Below are 23932 nucleotides of genomic sequence, written 5' to 3' on the forward strand. Positions count from 1 at the left end.
CTTTTATTTCTTTCATCACATTCCCAGTGGGTCAGAAGTTTACATACACTCAATTAGTATTTGGTAGCATTGCCTTTAAATTGTTTAACTTGGGTCAAACGTTTTGGGTAGTCTTCCACACGCTTCCCACAATAAGTTGGGTGAATTTTGGCCCATTCCTTCTGACAGAGCTGGTGTAACTGAGTCAGGTTTGTAGGCCTCCTTGCTTGCACACACTTTTTCAGTTCTGCCCACACATTTTCTATAGGATTGAGGTCAGGGCTTTGTGATGGCCACTCCAATACCTTGACTTTGTTGTCCTTAAGCCATTTTGCCACAACTTTGGAAGTATGCTTGGGTTCATTGTCCATTTGGAAGATCCATTTGCGACCAAGCTTTAACTTCCTGACTGATGTCTTCAGATGTTGCTTCAATATATCCACATAATTTTCCTTCCTCATGATGCCATGTATTTTGTGAAGTGCACCAGTCCCTCCTGCAGCAAAGCACCCCCACAGCATGATGCTGCCACCCTCATGCTTCACGGTTGCGATGGTGTTCTTCGGCTTGCAAGCCTTCCCCTTTTTCCTCCAAACATAACGATAGTCATCATGGCCAAACAGTTCTATTTTTGTTTAATCAGACCAGAAGCTGTTGAAAGGCACAGTCAACTTAGTGTATGTAAACTTCTGTCCCACTGGAATTGTGATACAGTGAATTGTAAGTGAAATAATCTGTCTGTAAACAATTGTTGGAAAAATTACTTGTGTCATGCACAAAGTAGATGTCCTAACCGACTTGCCAAAAGCCAAAACTATAATTTGTTAACAAGACATTTGTGGAGTGGTTGAAAAACAAGTTTTAATGACTCCAACCTCAGTGTATGTAAACTTCCGACTTCAACTGTATAGGGTAAAGTAGATAACTTCATAACAAGGACAGCAATCACTTTTGCTACCCGCACTGCATGGTCAAAGTGGGAGAAGAAGAGAAGCTCATTCCCAGGGTCAGTCAAAACTTCCAAACGGTCTAAACCATTCAATTATTAGACGGGGGTGAAATCCAAAGTAGCGCTATACAGTTGAAGTCGGAGGTTTACATACACTTAGGTTGGAGTCATTAAAACTCGTTTTTCAACCACTCCACACATTTCTGGTTAACAAACTATAGTTTTGACAAGTCGGTTAGGACATCTACTTTGTGCATGACACAAGTAATTTTTCCAACAATTGTTTACAGACAGATTACAGTGAGGGAAAAAAGTATTTGATCCCCTGCTGATTTTGTATGTTTTCCCACTGACAAAGACATGATCAGTCTATACTTTTAATGGTAGGTTTATTTGAACAGTGAGAGACAGAATAACAACAACAAAAAATCCAGAAAAACGCATGTCAAAAATGTTATAAATTGATTTGTATTTTAATGAGGGAAATAAGTATTTGACCCCTCTGCAAAACATGACTTAGTACTTGGTGGCAAAACCATTGTCGGCAATCACAGAGGTCAGACGTTTCTTGTAGTTGGCCACCAGGTTTGCACACATCTCAGGAGGGATTTTGTTTCACTCCTCTTTGCAGATCTTCTCCAAGTCATTAAGGTTTCGAGGCTGACGTTTGGCAACTCGAACCTTCAGCTCCCTCCACAGATTTCCTATGGGATTAAGGTCTGGAGACTGGCTAGGCTACTCCAGGACCTTAATGTGCTTCTTCTTGAGCCACTCCTTTGTTGCCTTGGCCGTGTACTTTGGGTCATTGTCATGCTGGAATACCCATCCATGACCCATTTTCAATGCCCTGGCTGAGGGAAGGAGGTTCTCACCCAAGATTTGACGGTACATGGCCCCGTCCATCGTCCCTTTGATGCGGTGAAGTTGTCCTGTCCCCTTAGCAGAAAAACACCCCCAAAGCATAATGTTTCCACCTCCATGTTTGACGGTGGGGATGGTGTTCTTGGGGTCATAGGCAGCATTCCTCCTCCTCCAAACACGGCGAGTTGAGTTGATGCCAAAGAGCTCGATTTTGGTCTCATCTGACCACAACACTTTCACCCAGTTCTCCTCTGAATCCTTCAGATGTTCATTGGAAAACTTCAGACGGGCCTTAATATGTGCTTTCTTGAGCAGGGGGACCTTGCGGGCGCTGCAGGATTTCAGTCCTTCACGGCGTAGTGTGTTACCAATTGTTTTCTTGATGACTATGGTCCCAGCTGCCTTGAGATCATTGACAAGATCCTCCCGTGTAGTTCTGGGCTGATTCCTCACCGTTTTCATGATCATTGCAACTCCACGAGGTGAGATCTTGCATGAAGCCCCAGGCCGAGGGAGATTGACAGTTATTTTGTGTTTCTATCATTTGCGAATAATCACACCAACTGTTGTCACCTTCTCACCAAGCTGCTTGGCGATGGTCTTGTAGCCCATTCCAGCCTTGTAGCCCATGTAGCCCATTCCAATCTTGTCCCTGACATCCTTTGAGAGCTCTTTGGTCTTGGCCATGGTGGAGAGTTTGGAATCTGATTGATTGATTGCTTCTGTGGACAGGTGTCTTTTATACAGGTAACAAACTGAGATTAGGAGCACTCCCTTTAAGAGTGTGCTCCTAATCTCAGCTCGTTACCTGTATAAAAGACACCTGGGAGCCAGAAATCTTTCTGATTGAGAGGGGGTCAAATACTTTTTTCCCTCATTAAAATGCAAATCAATTTATAACATTTTTGACATGCGTTTTTCTGGATTTTTTTGTTGTTATTCTGTATCTCACTGTTAAAATAAATCTACCATTAAAATTATAGACTGATCATTTCTTTGTCAGTGGGCAAACGTAAAAAATCAGCAGGGGATCAAATACTTTTTTCCCTCACTGTATTTCACTTACAATTCACTGTATCACAATTCCAGTGGGTCAGAAGTTTACATACACTAAGTTGACTGTGCCTTTAAACAGCTTGGAAAATTCCAGAAAATGATGTCATGGCTTTAGAAGCTTCTGATAGGCTAATTGACATAATTTGAGTCAATTGGAGGTGTACCTGTGGATGTATTTCAAGGCCTACCTTCACACTCAGTGCCTCTTTGCTTGACATCATGGGAAAATGAAAAGAAATCAGCCAAGACCTCAGAAAAAAAGTGTAGACCTCCACAAGTCTGGCTCATCCTTGGGAGCAATTTCCAAACGCCTGAAGGTACTACGTTCATCTGTACAAACAATAGTACGAAAGTATAAACACCATGGGACCACGCAGCCATCATACCGCTCAGGAAGGAGACGCGTTCTGTCTCTTAGAGATGAACGTACTTTAGTGCGAAAAGTGCAAATCAATCCCAGAACAACAGCAAAGGACCTTGTGAAGATGCTGGAGGAAGCAGGTGCAAAAGTATCTATATCCACAGTAAAACTAGTCCTATATCGACATAACTCCTGAGTGGCGCAGTGGTCTAAGGCACTGCATCGCAGTGCTAACTGTGCCACTAGAGATCCTGGTTCGAATCCAGGCTCTGTCGCAGCCGGCCGCGACCGGGAGACTCATGGGCGGCGCACAATTGGCCCAGCGTCGTCCAGGGTAGGGGAGGGAATGGCCGGCAGGGATGTAGCTCAGTTGATAGAGCATGGCATTTGCAATGCCAGGGTTGTGGGTTCGATTCCCACGGGGGGCCAGTATAAAAAAAATATGTATTCACTAACTGTAAGTCGCTCTGGATAAGAGCGTCTGCTAAATGACTAAAATGTAAATGTAAAATAACCTGAAAGGCCGCTCAGCAAGGAAGAAGCCACTGCTCCAAAACTGCCATAAAAAAGACAGACTACGGTTTGCAACTGCACATGGGGACCAAGATCGTACTTTTTGGAGAAATGTCCTCTGGTCTGATGAAACAAAAATAGAACTGTTTGGCCATAATGACCGTCGTTATGTTTGGAGGAAAAAGGGGGGTGCTTGCAAGCCGAAGAACACCATCCCAACCGTGAAGCACGGGGGTGGCAGTTTCCCTTATGGCTCAGACATATACATAATTTTACACAGACACATAGAGAAAAGTCAGCTCAGACAGATCCAGTTCAGAGAGGCCCAGCTCATGAGCTCCATCAGCAGCAGATTTGAGTTTAGAAATGGAAAATGAATGTGTTTATTCAACAAAAGTTAGTGTATTGAATCGTATCACATCAAACCGAATCGCATCGATTCGTTCCTCTAATCAAACTGAATCGCACGGAATCGTTTCAAACTAAAACGTGTCATTCCAGTATCGTATCGGAGCCCATATATCGAAATGTCTTGAAATGGAAAGATGCACATCCCTACTAGTCATATTCCCATGGCATCCGCAGGTAGCAAGTTGTAGAATGTTTACCCAGGATAATGCTTATCTGGGTTCTTTCTCTCCCTAAGGCTTGGCTGGGCCTAGCTATATCTCTGTCATGCCAGGCACACACAGGACAAACTAAATTGGCTGAAGGGATGGCTAGGACAGTATAGAATTGGGTTAATAGAACTAGAGGTGTTGTGGTGCTGTATTGCCTCACAGTATGATGCAGTTGTTACTAGGGAGAGAACTGGCCGTGAGGAAGACTGTGGTTTAGAACAAGTTGTGAGAGAGGAAGTTGTGCAACACTGATTAAGGCAGTTTTTCTCAACTTTGGTCCTCGTATCATGTACCCCTAAAATTGTAAATTTTTGGTCTAGCCCTGCAAAAACACAGCTGAGTCAGCTAATCAAGGGCTCTTTTCCTCTCTCTCTCTTTCTCCCTCCATTCTCTTCTTTTCAGTTATTATTGAACCCAAATCCTCAACAAATACTGGAATGCCATCAAAGTAAACATCCCACCCCAAACTCTATATACTGAGCTCAGATGGGAAATACACTATCAGAGAGCTTTTCTCCCTTGTGACGTTGTTCTAAAGAAAGTGCTCTGGGTTTGAATTGTCTGCTGCTAGGAAGGCACAATGACTGTATGTGACCTAGAGAAGAGTCTCTTCTGAGAACAGTAAACACATTCAAGTGAATTCTCAGTTTTAAATCATAAAAAGAGTGTGTGCGCTCATATAGTATGGAAGTGAGTCATCAAACCAAATACATACTCAGGGTCATGTGTATGCATGTGTACGTGCGCCTGAGTGTGTGTTTGCGCACACATTAGTGTGTGTGTGTGTGTGTGTTGGTGAAGGCCTCTTCAGGCTGAAAGGTTTTCCATCTGATTGACTGGAGCTAGATGACGTGTGGGTTTCCCCAACAGTTCTTCTGGCTGACACACAGGGGTGAGAGCAGAGACCATCTCTCTCCACATCACCTGTCTCCTTTTTCATAAATCCCTCTCTCTCACCCCATTAATGTCATAATCTCTCCATCGCTTGTCCTTCTTCCTCTTCCTCTATCTACCTTACCTTCAAACTTGGAATAAATGACAGTCTGTTGTTACGGGTGCATCCCAAATGGCACCCTATTCCCTAAGGGCTCTGGTCAAAAGTAGTGCACTACATAGAAAATAAGGGGCCATTTGGGATGTTGGTGTGAGTCTCCTAAATTCCTCTCACCCCTCTCCTCAACCTGGGAAGTCCTGTTAGGTGAAGTGTTGGCTGACTCATGGAAAGATGGATATGCCCGCTCCACCGCCCACCTCACCCATCCACATTCCCTAGACACAGGGCTATCTGCTCTCCTGTCACCGTTTGTCCCCCACACTCACCTTGTCGAGGGTGCCACCCTACGAGACAGGCTGGGAACCTAGGGGACGGGCGGGCGGGGTGGGGGGTGGGTGGAAGTTACGGGGTGGAGGATGGAGGGCAGGGCAGGTGGGGGTGTTTGAGGGACTCACAGGAGCCTAGGAAAGATAGTTCTGGAAGAGGGGTATAGTTGAATAAAGACTTTCTGTGGGTACTGGGGTTGAAATACAAGATGGTAACAGCCAGTGTAAAAATTTATTATTTCTGACACACATAGACATTTGTTATACAGTTTATAAACAGTATTTCCATACAACTAATAATTGATTTATCAATCATTTCTTGATTCATCAATAAATCCTTGATTCATATCTCTCCTTTTGTCTCTCAGCGCGTCACCCATTGCTGGTTTCCTAGACGACTATGCGTACGTTATCTGTGGTCTGCTGGACCTGTATGAGGCCACGCTGCAGGCAGAGTGGCTTCGCTGGGGGGAGGAGCTACAGGACAGACAGGACCTCCTCTTCTGGGATGCAGAGGGAGGGGGCTACTACTGCAGTGACCCCACAGACCCCACCGTACTGCTACGACTCAAGCAGGGTGAGTCTCTCTCAATAATGTTGGGTAGAAAAGTCATGAGGAATGGCTCTTCGATATCACTTTAACTGTGATTTATCAATACCCACTCAATATGTCATGTTTGCCAGGAGACTGGTGTTTTTCTGTCCTGGAGAAAAAAATATGTTTGTGTAAAAGCGCCAGGTCTAATGTTCTGAATGACACAGCTCCATGTTTTATATCCAGTAATTGGATAGATGTGCACACATAGCTTTATGTTCATGACATTTCAGGACTTTTTGGGGAGTACACATTTCTGACCATTAAAAATGCTATTTACCCTAACCCTAACCTTAACCTCAAAAACCCTAGCCCTAACCTTAACGCCAAAACTCTAAACCTAACCCTTAAGCTTAAAATAGCATTTGAACAAATTCAGGACATGGAAAGGTTCTAGTTTTCCTACCTTGTCAGGACATTCAGGTGAATTGTTAGGACATTTAGGTCCTGATAAGGTAGGAAAACAAGTACACATGCACACAAGCAGACAGACCGACAATAGCACAAACACTAGCACAAACAAATACACTGCCTTGCCTCTTGACTAATGGCACTGTGCAAATGGCTCTGACAAGAGTTGGATACCAAGGTAGAAAAAAAAGGAAAATGTAAAGATAAAAAAGCGAAAAAGATAATAATTATTCTTGTTTTTGCCAGTTGACAGATTAAAACTGACTTGTGTGTGTGTGCGACTGCACATTTTTAATGTGTGTGTGTGTGTGTGTGTGCCCGTGCCTGTGTGTGTGATTAGACGTGACATGCGAGGCCTTTCTCATCTCTGAGCATTGACGGGACCATTATGTTGCTCGCAATGCGTTGAATTCAGCTCCATTAGTGACGCTACGTCGCTGTGTGTGTGTGTGTGTGTGTGTTTCTGTCACAGGAAGATGGATTGCCCTACAGTCCAGTGGCACTCTGTATTTTACATCCTGACCCAAAGCTGTGTGTGTCTCACCCCGTTCCACCCCTCTCTGCTGTGTGTGTGTTTTTCACGGCAATCCACTGTTACTTGTGTGTATGATTTCTGCCATGGGGCACAGGGTGAGGAGAGATATGAAAAACGATTTAGTGGACCCTATATCCCCCCATGTGGTTATGCATGACTGTGTGTGCATAGGCCTCCTGCTTGGGGCTCACAGTATGAAATGAAATGTATAAAATTATTTAGTGGACTATAGCCTCTCGCATGTGTTGGTGCACGTGTTCCCTTGTGTGTGTGTATGTTTGTCTGTCTGAATCAAAAGCGGATGGCTTGTGTCAGTCATCACCATCACCATAATATTGCATTATTGTCGATACGATATGTCATCAAAAATAATATCCCGATATGTAACTATCAATTTTTTTTATTACCCCCCCCCCATCACTAATGAGAAGAGCAGCGCTGTAATCTCATTGGCCGCCAAAAGGAGATAAACACCAATCACTTAACAGGACTGAGTCATGAGGGCACCTGTCAGTCACTTCATATCAACTCACACGTCACGTCTGACACACATGCGCGCACACACACACACACACACACGCACGCACACATACAGGCACATCCACACACTCAGGCATAATCAGAACAAATGTTTTCCCGAGCAAATTTATGTAGATTAGCATTTAATCTTACTGCAAGAGTCACTTGTCAAAGATATTTCATTTGAAAAGTTGAAGTTGGCTCTGAGTCTGAATACAAAACAGTATACACTTTTTGATCTTTCACTAACATGAAATGACTGTCTTTATGTCTCTGTTTCTCTCAGACCAGGACGGTGCAGAGCCCAGTGCTAACTCTGTGTCTGCCTTGAACCTGCTGCGTCTGTCCCACTACAGTGGTCGTAAGGACTGGTCACAGCGGTCACAACAGCTACTGGCTGCCTTTTCTGACCGGCTGACCAGAGTCCCCATAGCCCTGCCAGAGATGGTCAGGGGCCTGATGGCTAACCACTACACACTCAAACAGGTAACATACATGTACGGTCCACCCAAACACACACACACAAACTCAAAGTTGTATAGTTTGGAGTGGAACAAACTAAACTTTTATCCTAGGCTGGATATTTGTGCTAAAAAAGGAGAGGAAAAAACATTTACAGAGAGAAAGAAAAAAGGCAAGAACATTGGAAGTGTTCTGTCCATCATATTTCACCTGCGGAGGAGAAGTCATTGAGGGGGCGGAGATAACAAGCTGTGTGTGTGTGTGTGTGTGTGTGTGTGTGTGTGTGTGTGTGTGTAAGTCAGATAGGGGGCGGATGATAACAAGCTAGGGATCAGACAAGGTTAGCCGAGCCCAGAACACACCTTCTCCTCTCTCGTTACTGCTACAACCACCACTGACCTCTCTAGCTCTACCTCTCTCTGGATCCTTCTCTCTTTTTCTCACTGTTTTTCTCTCTCTCTTTCTCGCTCTGTTTCTCTCTATCTCTTCTATTCTCTATTCCTCTCTTTCCTAAACCTCTTTATTGCTCTCTCGCTCAGTCTTTCTCCTCTGTCTTAGTATATTTTCCGCATCATTCATTAATTCATTCTCCCTTTAATGTTCTTTCACTTCTCTCTTCTCTTCCACCTCTCTCTCTCTCTCTCTCTCTCTCTCTCTAGATAGTCATCTGTGGCCAGAGGGATGCCCCGGACACCTCCAGTCTGCTAGCAACAGTCAACTCTCTGTTCCTTCCACACAAGGTATGACTAAAATGTAAAGGTACGAATTAAGGGCTCAATCCATCCTTAGGCAGTTTGAAGTAGCAATCCACCAGTACAGTACATCCTGACCAACCTGTCTTAATGAGTAATTACTAGTTAGTTATTACTTATTCTAAATTACTTATAATTACACACTCCCTCTGGCCTTATTGCTTATTTAAATGATTTCTGAGTTATTTAGGAGTGACACATCCTCTTGTCCTTAAGTTTGTCTCATAATGAGTGTTACAGCAATCATACCAAAAGGTCAGGTTGTCAAATTCATCTCACACATACACACACACTTTCATACTCACACACAGTCTCTCTCTCACACACACACACACACACACACACAAACACACACACACACACAGCAGGGCTGGTTGTGACAGTGCCTGGGGTGTTGGCTAACATCGTGTTGTTTAAATGTCAGGCACAGTGGCCTTGCTGTATCGCGAGTGATTAAGGCCTAAAATAATCCAAATTAAGCTACTGATTTAGAGAATGACCGATATTGGTTTTTAATGGCCGATACCAATTATTTTAGGTCAAAGAGGCCTATATTTTATGCCAATAATAAATATAATTAAATTTGAACATTTTGATGAGACATTTTCTCAGAGACAACCATGTATTCAATAACAAATACATTATACAACCATACAATCAATTTGACTTAGTTTTTAACAATTTAACTACATAACAACATAATGGTTATCATTATTTGAATGGTGCAAGTGCTGGTTCGGGTTTATTGTTTTATTTGTTTATTTTAATTTTTAAAAGTGTCACGTGTACATGTGACACTTACATGTCACGTGTAAGTTGTACGTTTATTATTATAGATCTCACCATGAACGCCCTACAGACTTCTACATGTACATTCTGGATTTTTTGTATTTATTGGCAGAGTAATCTAATCAATTAAATTTGTGTCGATTTAGCTAAAATAGGCCTATCACCTCTATAAAAAAAGATTAGGCTAGTTGATTTGCAGCCAGCCACCATTAGGCTACTGTGTAGATGAACACTACCGGTCAAAAGTTTTAGAACACCTCCTCATTCAAGGGTTTTTCTTTATTTTTACTATTTTCTACATTGTAGAATAATAGTGAAGACATCAAAACTATGAAATTACACATATGGAATCATGTAGTAACCAAAGAAGTGTTGAACAAATCAAAATATATTTTATATTTGAGGTTCAAATAGCCACCCTTTGCCTTGATGACAGCTTTGCACATTCTTGGCATTCTCTCAGCTAGCTTCACCTGGAATGCTTTTCCAACAGTCTTGAAGGAGTTCCCACATATGCTGAGCACTTGTTGGCTGCTTTTGCTTCACTCTGCGGTCCGACTCATCCCAAACCATCTCAGTTTGGTTGTGGTCGGGGGATTGTGGAGGCCAGGTCATCTGATGCAGCACTCCAGCACTCTCCTTCTTTGTAAAATAGCCCTTACACAGCCTGGAGGTGGGTTGGGTCATTGTCCTGTTGAAAAACAAATGATAGTCCCACTTAGGCCAAACCAGATGGGATGGCGTATCGCTGCAGAATAAATCACAGACAGTGTCACCAGCAAAGCACCCCCACACCATAACACCTCCTCCTCCGGGAAATACACATGCGGAGATCATCCGTTTACCCACACCGCGTCTCACAAAGACACGGTGGTTGGAACCAAAAATCTCAAATTTGGACTCCAGACCAAAGGACAAATTTCCCTCTGAACAGTTGATGTTGAGATGTGTCTGTTACTTGAACTCTGTGAAGCATTTATTTGGGCTGCAATTTCTGAGGCTGGTAACGCTAATGAACTTTTCCTCTGCAGCAGAGGCAACTCTGGGTCTTCCATTCCTGTGGCGGTGCTCATGAGAGCCAGTTTCATCATAGTGCTTGATGGTTTTTGCAACTGCTCTTGAAGAAACTTTAAAAGTTCATGAAATGTTGCATATTGACTGACCTTCATGTCTTAAAGTAATGATGGACTGTCGTTTCTCTTTGCTTATTTGAGCTGTTCTTGCTATAATATGGACTTGGTCTTTTACCAAATAGGGCTATCTTCTGTACCTTGTCACAACACAACTGATTGGCTCAAACGCATTAAGAAGGAAAGAAATTCCACAAATTAACTTTTATGGCACACCTGTTAATTGAAATGCATTCCAGGTGACTACTTCATGAAGCTGGTTGAGAGAATGCCAAGCGTGAGCATAGCTGTCATCAAGGCAAAGGGTGGTTATTTGAATAATCTAAAATATATTTTGATTTGTTTAACACATCTTTTTGGTTACTACATGATTCCATATGTGTTATTTCATAGTTTTGATGTCTTGACTATTATTCTACAATGTAGAAAATAGTAAAAATAAAGAAAAACCCTTGAATGAGTAGCTGTTCTAAAACTTTTGACTGGTAGTGTAGGCCTATTTCTAAAATAGGCCTAGTTGTTTCATTGTGTGAATAGTTTTTTCAGCTACCCTCCTTTTGTTAAAGGGATACTTCTGGATTTTGGCAATGAGGCCCTTTATCTACGTCTCCAGAGTCAGATGAACGTCTCTGCGTGCATTTTGAAGGAAGTTCCTATCTAGCGCAATTGCTAACTAGGGTTAGCGCAGTGACTGAAAGTCCCTCCAGTCATTGTGCTAAGGCTAGTTAGCATTGGCTCGTGAAACTACCTCTAACTTCCTTCATACTAGACACAGAGACATAAAAATGGTATCCACCAGTTCATCTGACTCTGGGGAAGTAAATTAAGGGCATCATTGCCAAAATCCAGAAGTATCTCTTTAATGTATCAATTGCCCGTTACATAGCCTGATCATTTATATCCAGTGCTTGACTTGGGCAGGTCGTCACCGGAGCTGAGTAGCCTACCAGCACCTCAAATCTTCTACTGAGCTCCTGTTTTTTTGTCAATGTCTTCGTTGTCTTTTCTGGTTCCTCTGTCCTGTCAATGCTGAGTGATCACGCATCCTCAGCACGGAAATATAATAAGGCTAATTTGCCTAAACGCAAATGTATGCCAGACCTATAAAAGTGGGGATGTTTGATAGCTGAGTATTTCTTGTTGGCTTAACACACCACTACCAATGAGCAAATCCTTTAGCCTACCTCTTAGAACCACAGTCCTGCTCAGCGGTGGTGGCAGGACTTTTTCACTGGGGTAGCTGTGGGGTAACCTGGCCATTGCATAGGGGTAGAGGGCTGCATTACCGCGGGACCCAGGGGCTCTGACAGAGATCATTGTGGCACAGTCTGCATTTTTCATGCTGCGGGCGGTCAGACAGACAACTTTTTTTTGTGCAGATTTTTAAAATGTGTGTTTGTGTGTTGTGTGCCGAAAGGAGGCTGCCTGCGCACTGTGATGGTGTGTGCGAGGCGAGCAGATTTATAATAATAAGGCTTTAATTATATAGGCTATATAATAAAGCCATTTAAACTTGTTTTCGTTAGAATGGGATTTTTTGGAGACTTGAGTTAATTTCACACTGCTCTACAAAGCAACAAAGGCTAAAACATCATATTTTTTGATAATGAAAGCGCATATGCCTATAGGTTTGCTGCATGCAAAGATCTAGACCAATTTAACCTTTCTTTTTTATATTTAACCAGCTTAATTATTTTTTTATTTAACCAGGAATTTCACCTTTATTACACCAGATCGGTCTAATTGAGATGAAAATTGAATAATAACTTATTCAATCGTTTTTCTCGTTAAAACAGACCGAGCAAAACATTTAATCTCATGCAAACAACCTATAGCCTGAAGATCTAAACGACAGGAAGGTTTTTGCCACACGCAGGCTACAAACACAATGTCTCTTGTTTAAATAAACCAAGCCTCTCCAACCCTGTTCCTGTAGGTTTTTGTTTTAACCCCAGTTGTAACTAACCTGATTCAGCTTGTCAACCAGCTAATTATTAGAATTAGGTGCTCTAGATTAGGGTTGGAACAAAAACCTACAGGACGCTCCCCAGGAACAGGGTTGTAGAGCCCTGCTTAAACTATATTTGTTCTTTCCATGATATTGTAAAACTTTGTTCGTTTAAACAGTACAAAACAATTGCTCTCAAACAACAGCTAGAGAGAGGGGGAAGAGATAGGTGAGTTGCCAGAGGAGATTCATCAATTACAAGAAGGGAACAGTGAAATATCCGCCAGAGTTTAGGCTACCCTTATCAATAAGTGGTTGCACAGATTTAGATAAAGCACTCACTCAAATTAAAATGTAGGCCTGGTGTCAAGATAACCACCCATTGCTTCACAAAAATGGATCAACGGCAGATAGAATATGGATAGGTTGCGTGCATGTGTTTCTATTTTCTAATGTTTGTCAATGTCATCTTCATATAGCCTAGGCCTATATCACAGCTGTCTCCATATCTCCCCATAACTTTCCTCGTCAATTTATATGATAGGGTACGTTGATTTAGCGTTATCCTATAATGTAGACTCGTTTTTGATATCCTACAGAAAGGATTTGAAGCTAAGACAAGGTTTTTAATACGTTTTTTGAGAAAGGTGAAATGTGATTTGAGTGAAATGCGCTGCAGGCGGCTTTGATTGATTGGTCCTTTTAGGTGGGTGGGTGTGCATGTATGAGTTTGTTAATTATCTCTATGTCCATTCAGAAAGTTTCCTGAAATTGGTCTAGCCTATCTGGACTTCATCTCTTTAATCAGGTAGAAAGAAAACTGTAGGCAGCAAGCATCATGATGGTCGGCATGTGCAATTGAGGCATGATGACAGGTGCCAGTTTTGCGTTTCCTCTCTTATTAAATGGGGTGCAAAGAATGAAACGTAGCCACGCTCCTTTCATGATTCATCCTATAGCATAATTATCCTCATATTTTCAGTAGTATATTATTTTTCCAGTAGGCCTAGTATATGATTTTTCTCTCATTACGGCGGCCTCTCTAGCCACTTTGAACAACATAGCCTATTGCCACTGAGAATGACCGCAGCAGCCTATACTTTGCGAGTGGCTGCCTGCTGACACGTGTGTGCACGCACACCAACACACCCACACACTCAATACAATTATGTTATCGTAATGGTGAGGTAGTCTGCTGCTGTTAGCAATCATTTCTTTGGAAAGTAAATGCTATAATGGTAATTTATTTACATTGTAACATGTACCTTGGTGGTATCTCAGTTCAGTGGGGTAATGGGAACATATAGTAGATCACATCATAGAGATAGTCAATAAGGATTACCTCCAGCACCAGTAACAACCAGTACAAATGAACTAGTAGAGAGAATCTCTGCAGCACTGGATAAGCCATGAGTAGAATAATGCCCCACAAGAGAAAAGAGAGAAAATAAAAGGAGACCGTTGGGATCCATGTTCAAATGCACTGGAAGTTCTGGGAGAGAGCAATTTCAACTCTAGCTAAGAGGGTTAGGGATAACGCAGGACCTTCTGATGTTTCTGGGGTTTAAAATGAGGAGCGAAGAAAGAGGGAGAGAAAATAGAAACCCTTGGTGGGGCCGATATCGTCATGAATGGAAGGAGAGAGGTTCTCATTTTAACGAGCCTATATTGAGAGAGAGAGAAAGAAGGAACGAAAGAAAGAGGGTACCACAGAGATGCATCTCCAGATGCAGACAAAACAGGAAGTAATTAGCAGTACCATTGGACACAAACACACACACACATCACAGGGGAGAAGCCTTGGACGGGCAGAATTTTGCTCTGCCCAGAGTTCCCCTGAGTGGCGCAGTGGTCTAGCTGTGCCACTAGAGATCCTGGTTCGAATCCAGGCTCTGTCGCAGCCGGCCGCGACCGGGAGACTCATGGCCAGCGCACAATTGGCCTAGCGTTGTCCAGGGTAGGGGAGGGAATGGCCGGCAGGGATGTAGTTCAGTTGATAGAGCATGGCGTTTGCAACGCCAGGGTTGTGGGTTCGATTCCCACGGGGGACCAGTATGAAAAAAATATATATATATATGTATTCACTAACTGTAAGTCGCTCTGGATAAGAGCGTCTGCTAAATGACTAAAATGTAAATGTAAGTACCCCCTCATGTGCGTTTTACCAGTAAGCCTATGGTCTCATGAGTCTTCTCAAGTACCGCCTATGGATAGGGCAAGTACCCCCAGGGGTCCTAGTACCCCTGGTTGGGAACCCCTGATTTAACAGGCCTCCTGAGTACAATATCGCGCCCTAGAGGGAGAACTAATGTTCCCATAACATCTGATAGGAGAGGAAGGGAGGGAGAGAGAGGGGAAGAGGGAGAGAGGAAAGGAGGAGAAAAAGAGAGGGAGAATAAGGTGGAGGAGAAAGGGAGGAGGGAAAAGAGAGGGAGGATAAGGTGGAGGAGAAAGGGAGGAGGGAAAAGAGAGGGAGGATAAGGTGGAGGAGAAAGGGAGGAGGGAAAAGAGAGGGAGGATAAGGTGGAGGAGAAAGGGAGGAGGGAAAAGAGAGGGAGGATAAGGTGGAGGAGAAAGGGAGGAGGGAAAAGAGAGGGAGGATAAGGTGGAGGAGAAAGGGAGGAGGGAAAAGAGCGAATGAAGGACATGAGAGAAAGAGAAGAGAGCGAAGGAAAGATGAGGAAATAAAATAACAAAGGAAGAAGCGTGAGAAGGGGAGAGTGTTCTCCACGACACATTAGGCAGAGTGAGAGAAGATGTAGTTTAATTCAATTCTAATCATGAAGTCATCTGTTAGTCAGGGCTGAGGCAAGGCAGGGTTAATTGTGGGGAATGAGCTGTGTACAGTTTGATGCATTCTAGCACAAGCGCGCACACACACATACTTTGTTTATTCCATTTCTATTCATTGCTACACTCTAGAGCCCTCAAACTCAACTCTGGACCTCTAAGCCAGTCCCACAGCGTTTTTTCATTGTTTTAGACCTGATTTAGACCTGGGAAACCCGGTGGGTGCAGTTAATTATCAGGTAGAACAGAAAGCCAGCAGGCTCTGGACCTCGTAGGGTAAGAGTTGAATACCCCTGCTCTAGAGTTTAGAAGCACCCCTAACCCCCCAAATAAATTAATGCTTCAGACAATGATGTGTAAAATTGGCCTTGATTGTAATTGCTGTGTGCAAAATGTTGGTAAATGTTCTATTAAAGGCCAATATGGGTTGATTATCAGGGTTGCTAGTTGTGCCTAATCTTTTTACGACGGTTACAAGTAAACACACATCGTCTTTTAACAAGTACCTGATCTCTCTTACACTCTCTATCTTTCGCACTGAATCTCTTTCCCTTTCTCAGTCTTTCTTCTTTAGTCTTCCTTTTCACACCCTCTCTCTAACTCACTTGCTCTTTCTATCGTAAGGGAATAGGGATTAGCAGTATTTTCCACTAGTGCCGGATGTCGGCTATACAGCCGATTTACAGAGTCATTTTCAGCCGGGTACTTTTTCCACTTAAATTAACTAGGCTACTTTTCAATTCGCTAGTCAGAAAAAAAGTCTGCTGAGCCCGATCCTGCTAGAATGAACGATATGCATATTCTAGCAATCTATTGATAGGACAGGCGCCTGTCAGTCACAAAGTGAGCGATGACAGGGAAACACTAATGGTTTGACAGTCTGCTGTCGGTCCCGCCTCTCAGTATCTGGGTGTGTGCGTGCTGTGTTTGCAGTTGAATTTCTACACGGAGGGAGAGAGCATGAAATTGCACGTCCCATATAATGTGAGTGAATTTGCACGTCCAATATAATGTGGTAATGAGTCGAAATCCACATAGCCTATTGTTTTCTGGTTCATTCAGTTATTTTATTTCACATGCAGGGTCTGACATTAACGATGGCTTGCTGGCCCGGGGCCACTAAAACATGCTGGGCCAGTGGATCTCGTCAGTCACTGGCCCCAGTATCTTTTCAGCGCATTTTTGCATTCCAGTTCATAATTTACCTGCTCTGTCGCAGTCTATTTACATTTTACATTTTAGTCATTTAGCAGACGCTCTTATCCCAAGAGCGACTTAGTTAGTGAGTGCATACATTTTCATACTGGCCCCCCGTGGTTAACGAACCCACAACCCTGGCGTTGCAAGCGCCATGCTCTACCAACTGAGCTACATGGGACCATTGAAGACTACACACGTAAATGTCATGCTATTTGTATTTGAGAAATCTGATTGGGCGTTCATTCAAGCACCACCACGCTCCAGCTAGTCACAACTTCTCGAGCAGTACATGAGTTGATGTCTCGCTGAGCTTTTTTATTTTAGGGAAAGTGATTTATAAAAGTGAAGCTCCAATAGTGAACATACTAGCAATATGCTGGCTACTGTTGATAGTCTGCAAAAAGAAAGCTACAAAAAGTCACCTGGCATTCCTCTTGCAATGTTTTTCATGGTTCAGGATCCTTAGTTCCAGTGAAGGCAAATCTTAACGCTACGCTACAGCATACAATGACATTCTAGACGATTCTGTGCTTCTAAATTCGTGGCAACCGTCTGGAGAAGGCCCTTTCCTGTTTCAGCATGACAATGCCCCCGTGCACAAAGCGAGGTCCATACAGAAATGGTTTGTCGAGATTGGTGTTGAAGAACTTGACTGGCCTGCACAGAGCCCTGACCTCAACCCCATCAAACACCTTCAGGATGTATTGGAACGCCGACTGCGAGCAAGGCCTAATCGCCCAACATCAGTGCCCAACCTCACTAATGCTCTTGTGACTGAATGGAAGCAAGTCCCCGCAGCAATGTTCCAACATCTAATGGAAAGCCTTACCAGAAGAGTGGAGGCTGTTATAGCAGCAAACGGGGAACCAACTCCATGTTAATGCCCATGATTTTGGAATGAGATGTTCGACGAGCAGGGTCCACATACTATTGGTCATGTAGTGTACCTACTTTAGAAACAAAAATGAATGCAATTAATATAATGCAATTTCTAAAGAATAGAGTAAGGACTTGCATTGCTAAATTATATTACACAGTTTTTTAATACATATCATAATAACCAAATGTAGCCTATTACCGTAATAGCTGGATATAGAGAGAAAGCATGCCAACCTATAGGTCCTGATGACCCCAATGCATTTAAGAACTACACAATGTCCGGGCCGGTAGAAATTCTGGTCGGGCCAGTGAGGAAAAAAAAGTTACCGTTCGACCTTGGCGTGTTTCATATGCAGCCACAGGGTGGTGGCGCATAGGCTATTTACTGTGCTTTGATTGACAAACAGCAAGCTTGACTAGTTTACAAAAGGTGTCGAACTGACTGAATAAAGTCGATCTCATATATCCTTGCCATTCGTAAATCATACAACGTAGTTGTATAAAAATATAAACGCAATATGCAACAATTTCAAAGATTTTACTGAGTTAAAGTTCATATAAGGAAATCAGTCAAATGAAATACATTCATAAGGCCCTAATCTATGGATTCACATGACTGGGAATACAGATATACAGTGGGGGAAAAAGTATTTAGTCAGTCACCAATTGTGCAAGTTCTCCCACTTCAAAAAGGTGAGAGGACTGTAATTTTCATCATAGGTACACGTCAACTATGACAGACAAATTGAGAGAAAAAAATTCCAGAAAATCACATTGTAGGATTTTTAATGAATTTATTTGCAAATTATGGTGGAAAATAAGTATTTGGTCACCTACAAACAAGCAAGATTTCTGGCTCTCACAGACCTGTAACTTCTTCATTAAGAGGCTCCTCTGTCCTCCACTCGTTACCTGTATTAATGGCACCTGTTTGAACTTGTTATCAGTATAAAAGACACCTGTCCACAACCTCAAACAGTCACACTCCAAACTCCACTATGGCCAAGACCAAAGAGCTGTCAAAGGACACCAGAAATAAAATTGTAGACCTGCACCAGGCTGGGAAGACTGAATCTGCAATAGGTAAGCAGCTTGGTTTGAAGAAATCAACTGTGGGAGCAATTATTAGGAAATGGAAGACATACAAGACCACTGATAATCTCCCTCGATCTGGGGCTCAAAATGATCACAAGAACGGTGAGCAAAAATCCCAGAACCACACGGGGGGACCTAGTGAATGACCTGCAGAGAGCTGGGACCAAAGTAACAAAGCCTACCATCAGTAACACACTACGCCGCCAGGGACTCAAATCCTGCAGTGCCAGACGTGTCCCCCTGCTTAAGCCAGTACATGTCCAGGCCCGTCTGAAGTTTGCTAGAGTGCATTTGGATGATCCAGAAGAGGATTGGGAGAATGTCATATGGTCAGATGAAACCAAAATAGAACTTTTTGGTAAAAACTCAACTCGTCGTGTTTGGAGGACAAAGAATGCTGAGTTGCATCCAAAGAACACCATACCTACTTTGAAGCATGGGGGTGGAAACATCATGCTTTGGGGCTGTTTTTCTGCAAAGGGACCAGGACGACTGATCCGTGTAAAGGAAAGAATGAATGGGGCCATGTATCGTGAGATTTTGAGTGAAAACCTCCTTCCATCAGCAAGGGCATTGAAGATGAAACGTGGCTGGGTCTTTCAGCATGATAATGATCCCAAACACACCGCCCGGGCAACGAAGGAGTGGCTTCATAAGAAGCATTTCAAGGTCCTGGAGTGGCCTAGCCACTAGTTGAAAGTCCGTGTTGTCCAGCGACAGCCCCAAAACATCACTGCTCTAGAGGAGATCTGCATGGAGGAATGGGCCAAAATACCAGCAACAGTGTGTGAAAACCTTGTGAAGACTTACAGAAAACGTTTGACCTGTGTCATTGCCAATAAAGGGTATATAACAAAGTATTGAGAAACTTTTGTTATTGACCAAATACTTATTTTCCACCATAATTTGCAAAGAAATTCATTAAAAATCATACAATGTGATTTTCTGGATTTTTTCTCCTCATTTTGTCTGTCATAGTTGACGTGTACCTATGATGAAAATTACAGGCCTTGTACAATTGGTGGCTGACTAAATACTTTTTCCCCCCACTGTATATCTGTTGGTCACAGATACCTTAAAAAAAAAAATAGGGCCGTGGATCAGGAACCAGTCAGTATCTGGTGTGACCACCATTTGCCTCATGCAGCGCGACACATCTCCTTTGCATAAAGTTAATCAGGTTGTTGATTGTGGACTGTGGAATGTTGTCCCACTCTTATTCAATGGCTGTGTGAAGTTGCTGGATATTGTTGGGAACTGGAACACACTGTACACGTCGATCCAGAGCATCAGATATCCCCCTTTCCCTTTCCCAAACATGCTCAATGGGTGACATGTCTGGAGGAAGAACTGAGACATTTTCAGCTTCCAGGAATTGTGTACAGATCCTAGCGACATGGGGCCGTGCATTATCAGGCTGAAACATGAGGTGGTGGCAGCAGATGAATGGCACGACAATGGGCCTCAGAATCTCGTCACATTATCTCTGTGCATTCGAATTGCCATCGATAAAATGCAATAGTGTTCATTGTCCGTAGCTTATGCCTACCCATACCATAACCCCACCGCTATCATGGGGCACTCTGTTCACAAACCGCTCGCTCACCCGACAGTGCCATCTGCCCGGTGCAGTTGAAACCGGGATTCATCCGAGAAGAGTACAGTGGAGGCTAGCATTTTCCCACTGAAGTCGGTTACGACACCGAACTGCAGTCAGGTCAAGACCCTGGTGAGGACGACAAGCACGCAGATGAGCTTCCCTGAGACGGTTTCTGACAGTTTGTGCAGAAATTATTTGGTTGTGCAAACCCACAGTATGATCAGCTGTCCGGGTGGCTGGGCTCAGACGATCCTGCAGGTGAAGGACTGGGCTGGCGTGGTTACACGTGGTCTGTGGTTGTGAGGCCAGTTGGACGTACTGCCAAATTCTCTAAAACGACGTTGGCGGCGGCCTATGGTAGATAAATTAACATACAATTATCTGGTAACAGCTCTGGTGGACATTCCTGCAGTCAGCATCCCAATTGCGTGATCCCTCAAAACTTGAGACATCTGTGGCACTGTGTTAGTGACATAACTGCACATTGTAGAGTGGCCTTTTATTGTCCCTAGCACAAGGTGCACTTGTGTAATGACCATGCTGTTTAATCAGATTCTTGATATGCCACACCTGTCAGGTGGATGGATTATCTTGGCAAAGGAAAAATGCTCACTAACAGGGATGTAAACAAATTTGTGCACAACATTTTAGAGAAATACGTTTTTTGTGCGTATGGAACATTTCTTGGATCTTTTATTTCAGCTCATGAAACATGGGACCAACATTTTACATGTTGCGTTAATGATTTTGTTCAGTGTATATTTCCATGGTATCGCATCCGGACAAGTAAACTAAAGATCTCATTTGTATTTTCGATTTGAAGTCCATTAGGACTTGCCAGACAGTGACGTTAAAGTGAGTGACTCTTCAGTTGCCTAGCGAATTGCATCGGTAAGAGAGCTGTTCATTTGGGTCCCTAATTTGCAACCTTTTAGGCTTTTTGGCGATTATCTGCAAATAAATGATAAACATTCTATGAAGATAGTGAATCCTCCTCACTGCAGGAACAAAAGGTAGGCTAGTGGAGAGAGCTCCTCACTCTGGTCCAAAATATGATAAAAGAAAACGGATTTAATTGTTTTAAAAGGTAATGATACTTATACAATATTTAATTTTTTGTAATATTTTCTTTGACTTTTCTTTGACAATAAACAAAAACATACATAGACAAAAACAATAGACAACTTAACATTTGCGTGCGTACGTACATACATACATACATTTCAACAAACATTAATGACATCACCCAATGGGTTGGGCAATAATATTTGTGTATCTCACTGCACGGATAGACGGATTAAAAGTAAACTTACATTTTAAAACTTCTGAAAGTCAGCCTTCTAACTCTGCCCATAACTTTTGGACTTTATAGCACTCACAGAAGGCATGAATTATTGAGTCATTGTTCGTTTTACACTTAAGACATGACTGCTGTTGTCGTGACGTGATTTAACATTCATCTGATAACTGTTATTTCTCTAATTTACTATGTTTAATTGTTACCCGATTAAAAATTAATCATGTAACAATTAACTCATTAGGATTTGGGGCACCAAGGGAGAATTTGTTTAACGAGTTACCATCTCCCAAATTAACTCTAGAAGATATATAGATATCTCTTACGTCAATAAGTCACTTATTAGTCATTACCTCAGATCAAATAATTCTGAACGTCGCATAGTCCTTGCATCCGCACAAACTCCAGCCTTACTGATCATTCCGTACCACACAAATTGGTTTAATTATTTATTTACTAACTAACTAAATGATTACATAGGATACACACACACACGGTATAGGTTATTGATTAGAAACTTAACACAATGGAAAAGGGTCCCTAGTGGACTAACACATGACTGCTTGTTCACCGAAAGATGGATGAGTAAAAAGAGAGAAAGAGAACCACAACACTTATGCATTTGGAAACTACGCTCTTGGTAATCATAATACTTTCCACCCTAACCGCCCCCTGTTTGGAGAAGAAGTCATGAATGTATTTACGTGTCTGAATGTCTGCCTTCGTAATTTTATCTCTGTTGGACCCAAGCCTTCTTGGGAAGGGTCCGGTTGGGCCTTCTCTCAAACTTGGAGTGGAAGTCTCTGATTGTCACCAGAGGTCACAATGTCCTTCTTCTTAGTTGTCCGTGGCATAAATGACTGGTCATGTAGTCTGGGCGAAAACCAACAGGGTGGTGTTTCCTTTCACTCGTTCTGGAAGAGTGGTCCTCTGAAGACAGCTAATCAGCCATGTCGATGATCCCCAGTGGGGTGATGAGAGAAGTGTAGTAGACAATGGTTTGAAAAGAGTAACAGGATGGTCCTACTTAAATTCACCTTCTTCGATACAGTACTTAGAACAGCTACTCAGCCGTAACATTGATTGTTAGAGAGACGACTTTGTCGTCTTCACCTCGTGTTGATTTTCAGGGTCGTAACCAATGGAGACCTAAGCTTCAGCTTGAGTCCGTCTGGTCTGATATGTTAATGCTTAACTCATCTTTTTATACACTCTGGTTAAAAGGGGGTGTTCCGTCATGCAGACACGCTCTCTCGGCTCCCTCGGGAGTGGCTAATTACTTGTGCAAACAATTCTCAAAACGATGATCTCGTTAGAAAACTAAAATCATTCCTATCTTAACAAAATTACTCTCATCATTCTTCAGATTTCATATACAACATAAAAGACGAAACTTGACATACAGTGCTATGAAAAGTATTTTCCCCCTTTTCTAATTTTCTCTACTTTTGCATATTTATGATACTGAATGTTATCAGATCTTCAACCAAAACCTAATATTAGATAAAGGGAACATAAGTGAACAAATAACACAACAATTACATGTTTATTTCATTTATTTCATAAACAAAGTTATACAACACCCAATTCCCCTGTGTGAAAAAGTAATTGCCCCCTTACACTCAATAACTGGTTGTGCCACCTTTAGCTGCAATGACTCCAACCAAATGCTTCCTGTAGTTGTTGATCAGTCTCTCACGTCGCTATGGAGGAATTTTGGCCCACTCTTCCATGCAGAACTGCTTTAACTCAGTGACGTGTGGGTTTTCAAGCATGAACTGCTCGTTTCAAGTCCTGCCACAACATCTCAATTGGGATTAGGTCTGGACTTTGACTAGGCCATTTCAAAACTTCCAATTTGTTGCTTTTTAGCAATTTTCATGTAGACTTGATTGTGTGTTTTGGATCATTGTCTTGCTGCATGACCCAGCTGCGCTTCAGCTTCAGCTCACAGACGGATGGTCTGACATTCTCCTGTAGAATTCTCTGATACAGAGCAGAATTCATTGTTCCTTCTATTAAGGCAAGTCATCCAGGTCCTGAGGCAGCAAAGCATCCACAAACCATCACACCACCACCACGCTTGACCTTTGGTATGATGTTCTTACTGTGGAATGCAGAGTTTGGTTTTCGCCAGGCATTACTGGAACCATGTCGTCCAAAAAGTTATACATTTGAATCATCTGTCCATAGAACATTCTTCAAAGAGTCTTGATGATCATCCAGGTGCTTTTTGGCAAACTTGAGTCAACTTTTTGGACGAGATGGGTC

At 42.7% G+C, this 23932-nt stretch overlaps 1 protein-coding gene across 1 annotated transcript in view; it reads left to right on the forward strand.

Annotated features, from left to right (window-relative positions):
• Window positions 1-23932, forward strand: part of spata20 (spermatogenesis associated 20) — a 66100-nt gene that overhangs the window by 21075 nt on the left and 21093 nt on the right. The window contains exons 12-14 of the mRNA XM_084141331.1: window positions 6028-6236; window positions 8006-8205; window positions 8841-8921. Of these exons, the coding sequence (XP_083997457.1) occupies window positions 6028-6236; window positions 8006-8205; window positions 8841-8921 (490 nt within the window). The remainder of the gene's footprint in view (window positions 1-6027; window positions 6237-8005; window positions 8206-8840; window positions 8922-23932) is intronic.

Source organism: Coregonus lavaretus, assembly GCF_964263955.1.
Source record: "Coregonus lavaretus genome assembly, chromosome: 25".
NCBI lineage: Eukaryota > Metazoa > Chordata > Actinopteri > Salmoniformes > Salmonidae > Coregonus > Coregonus lavaretus.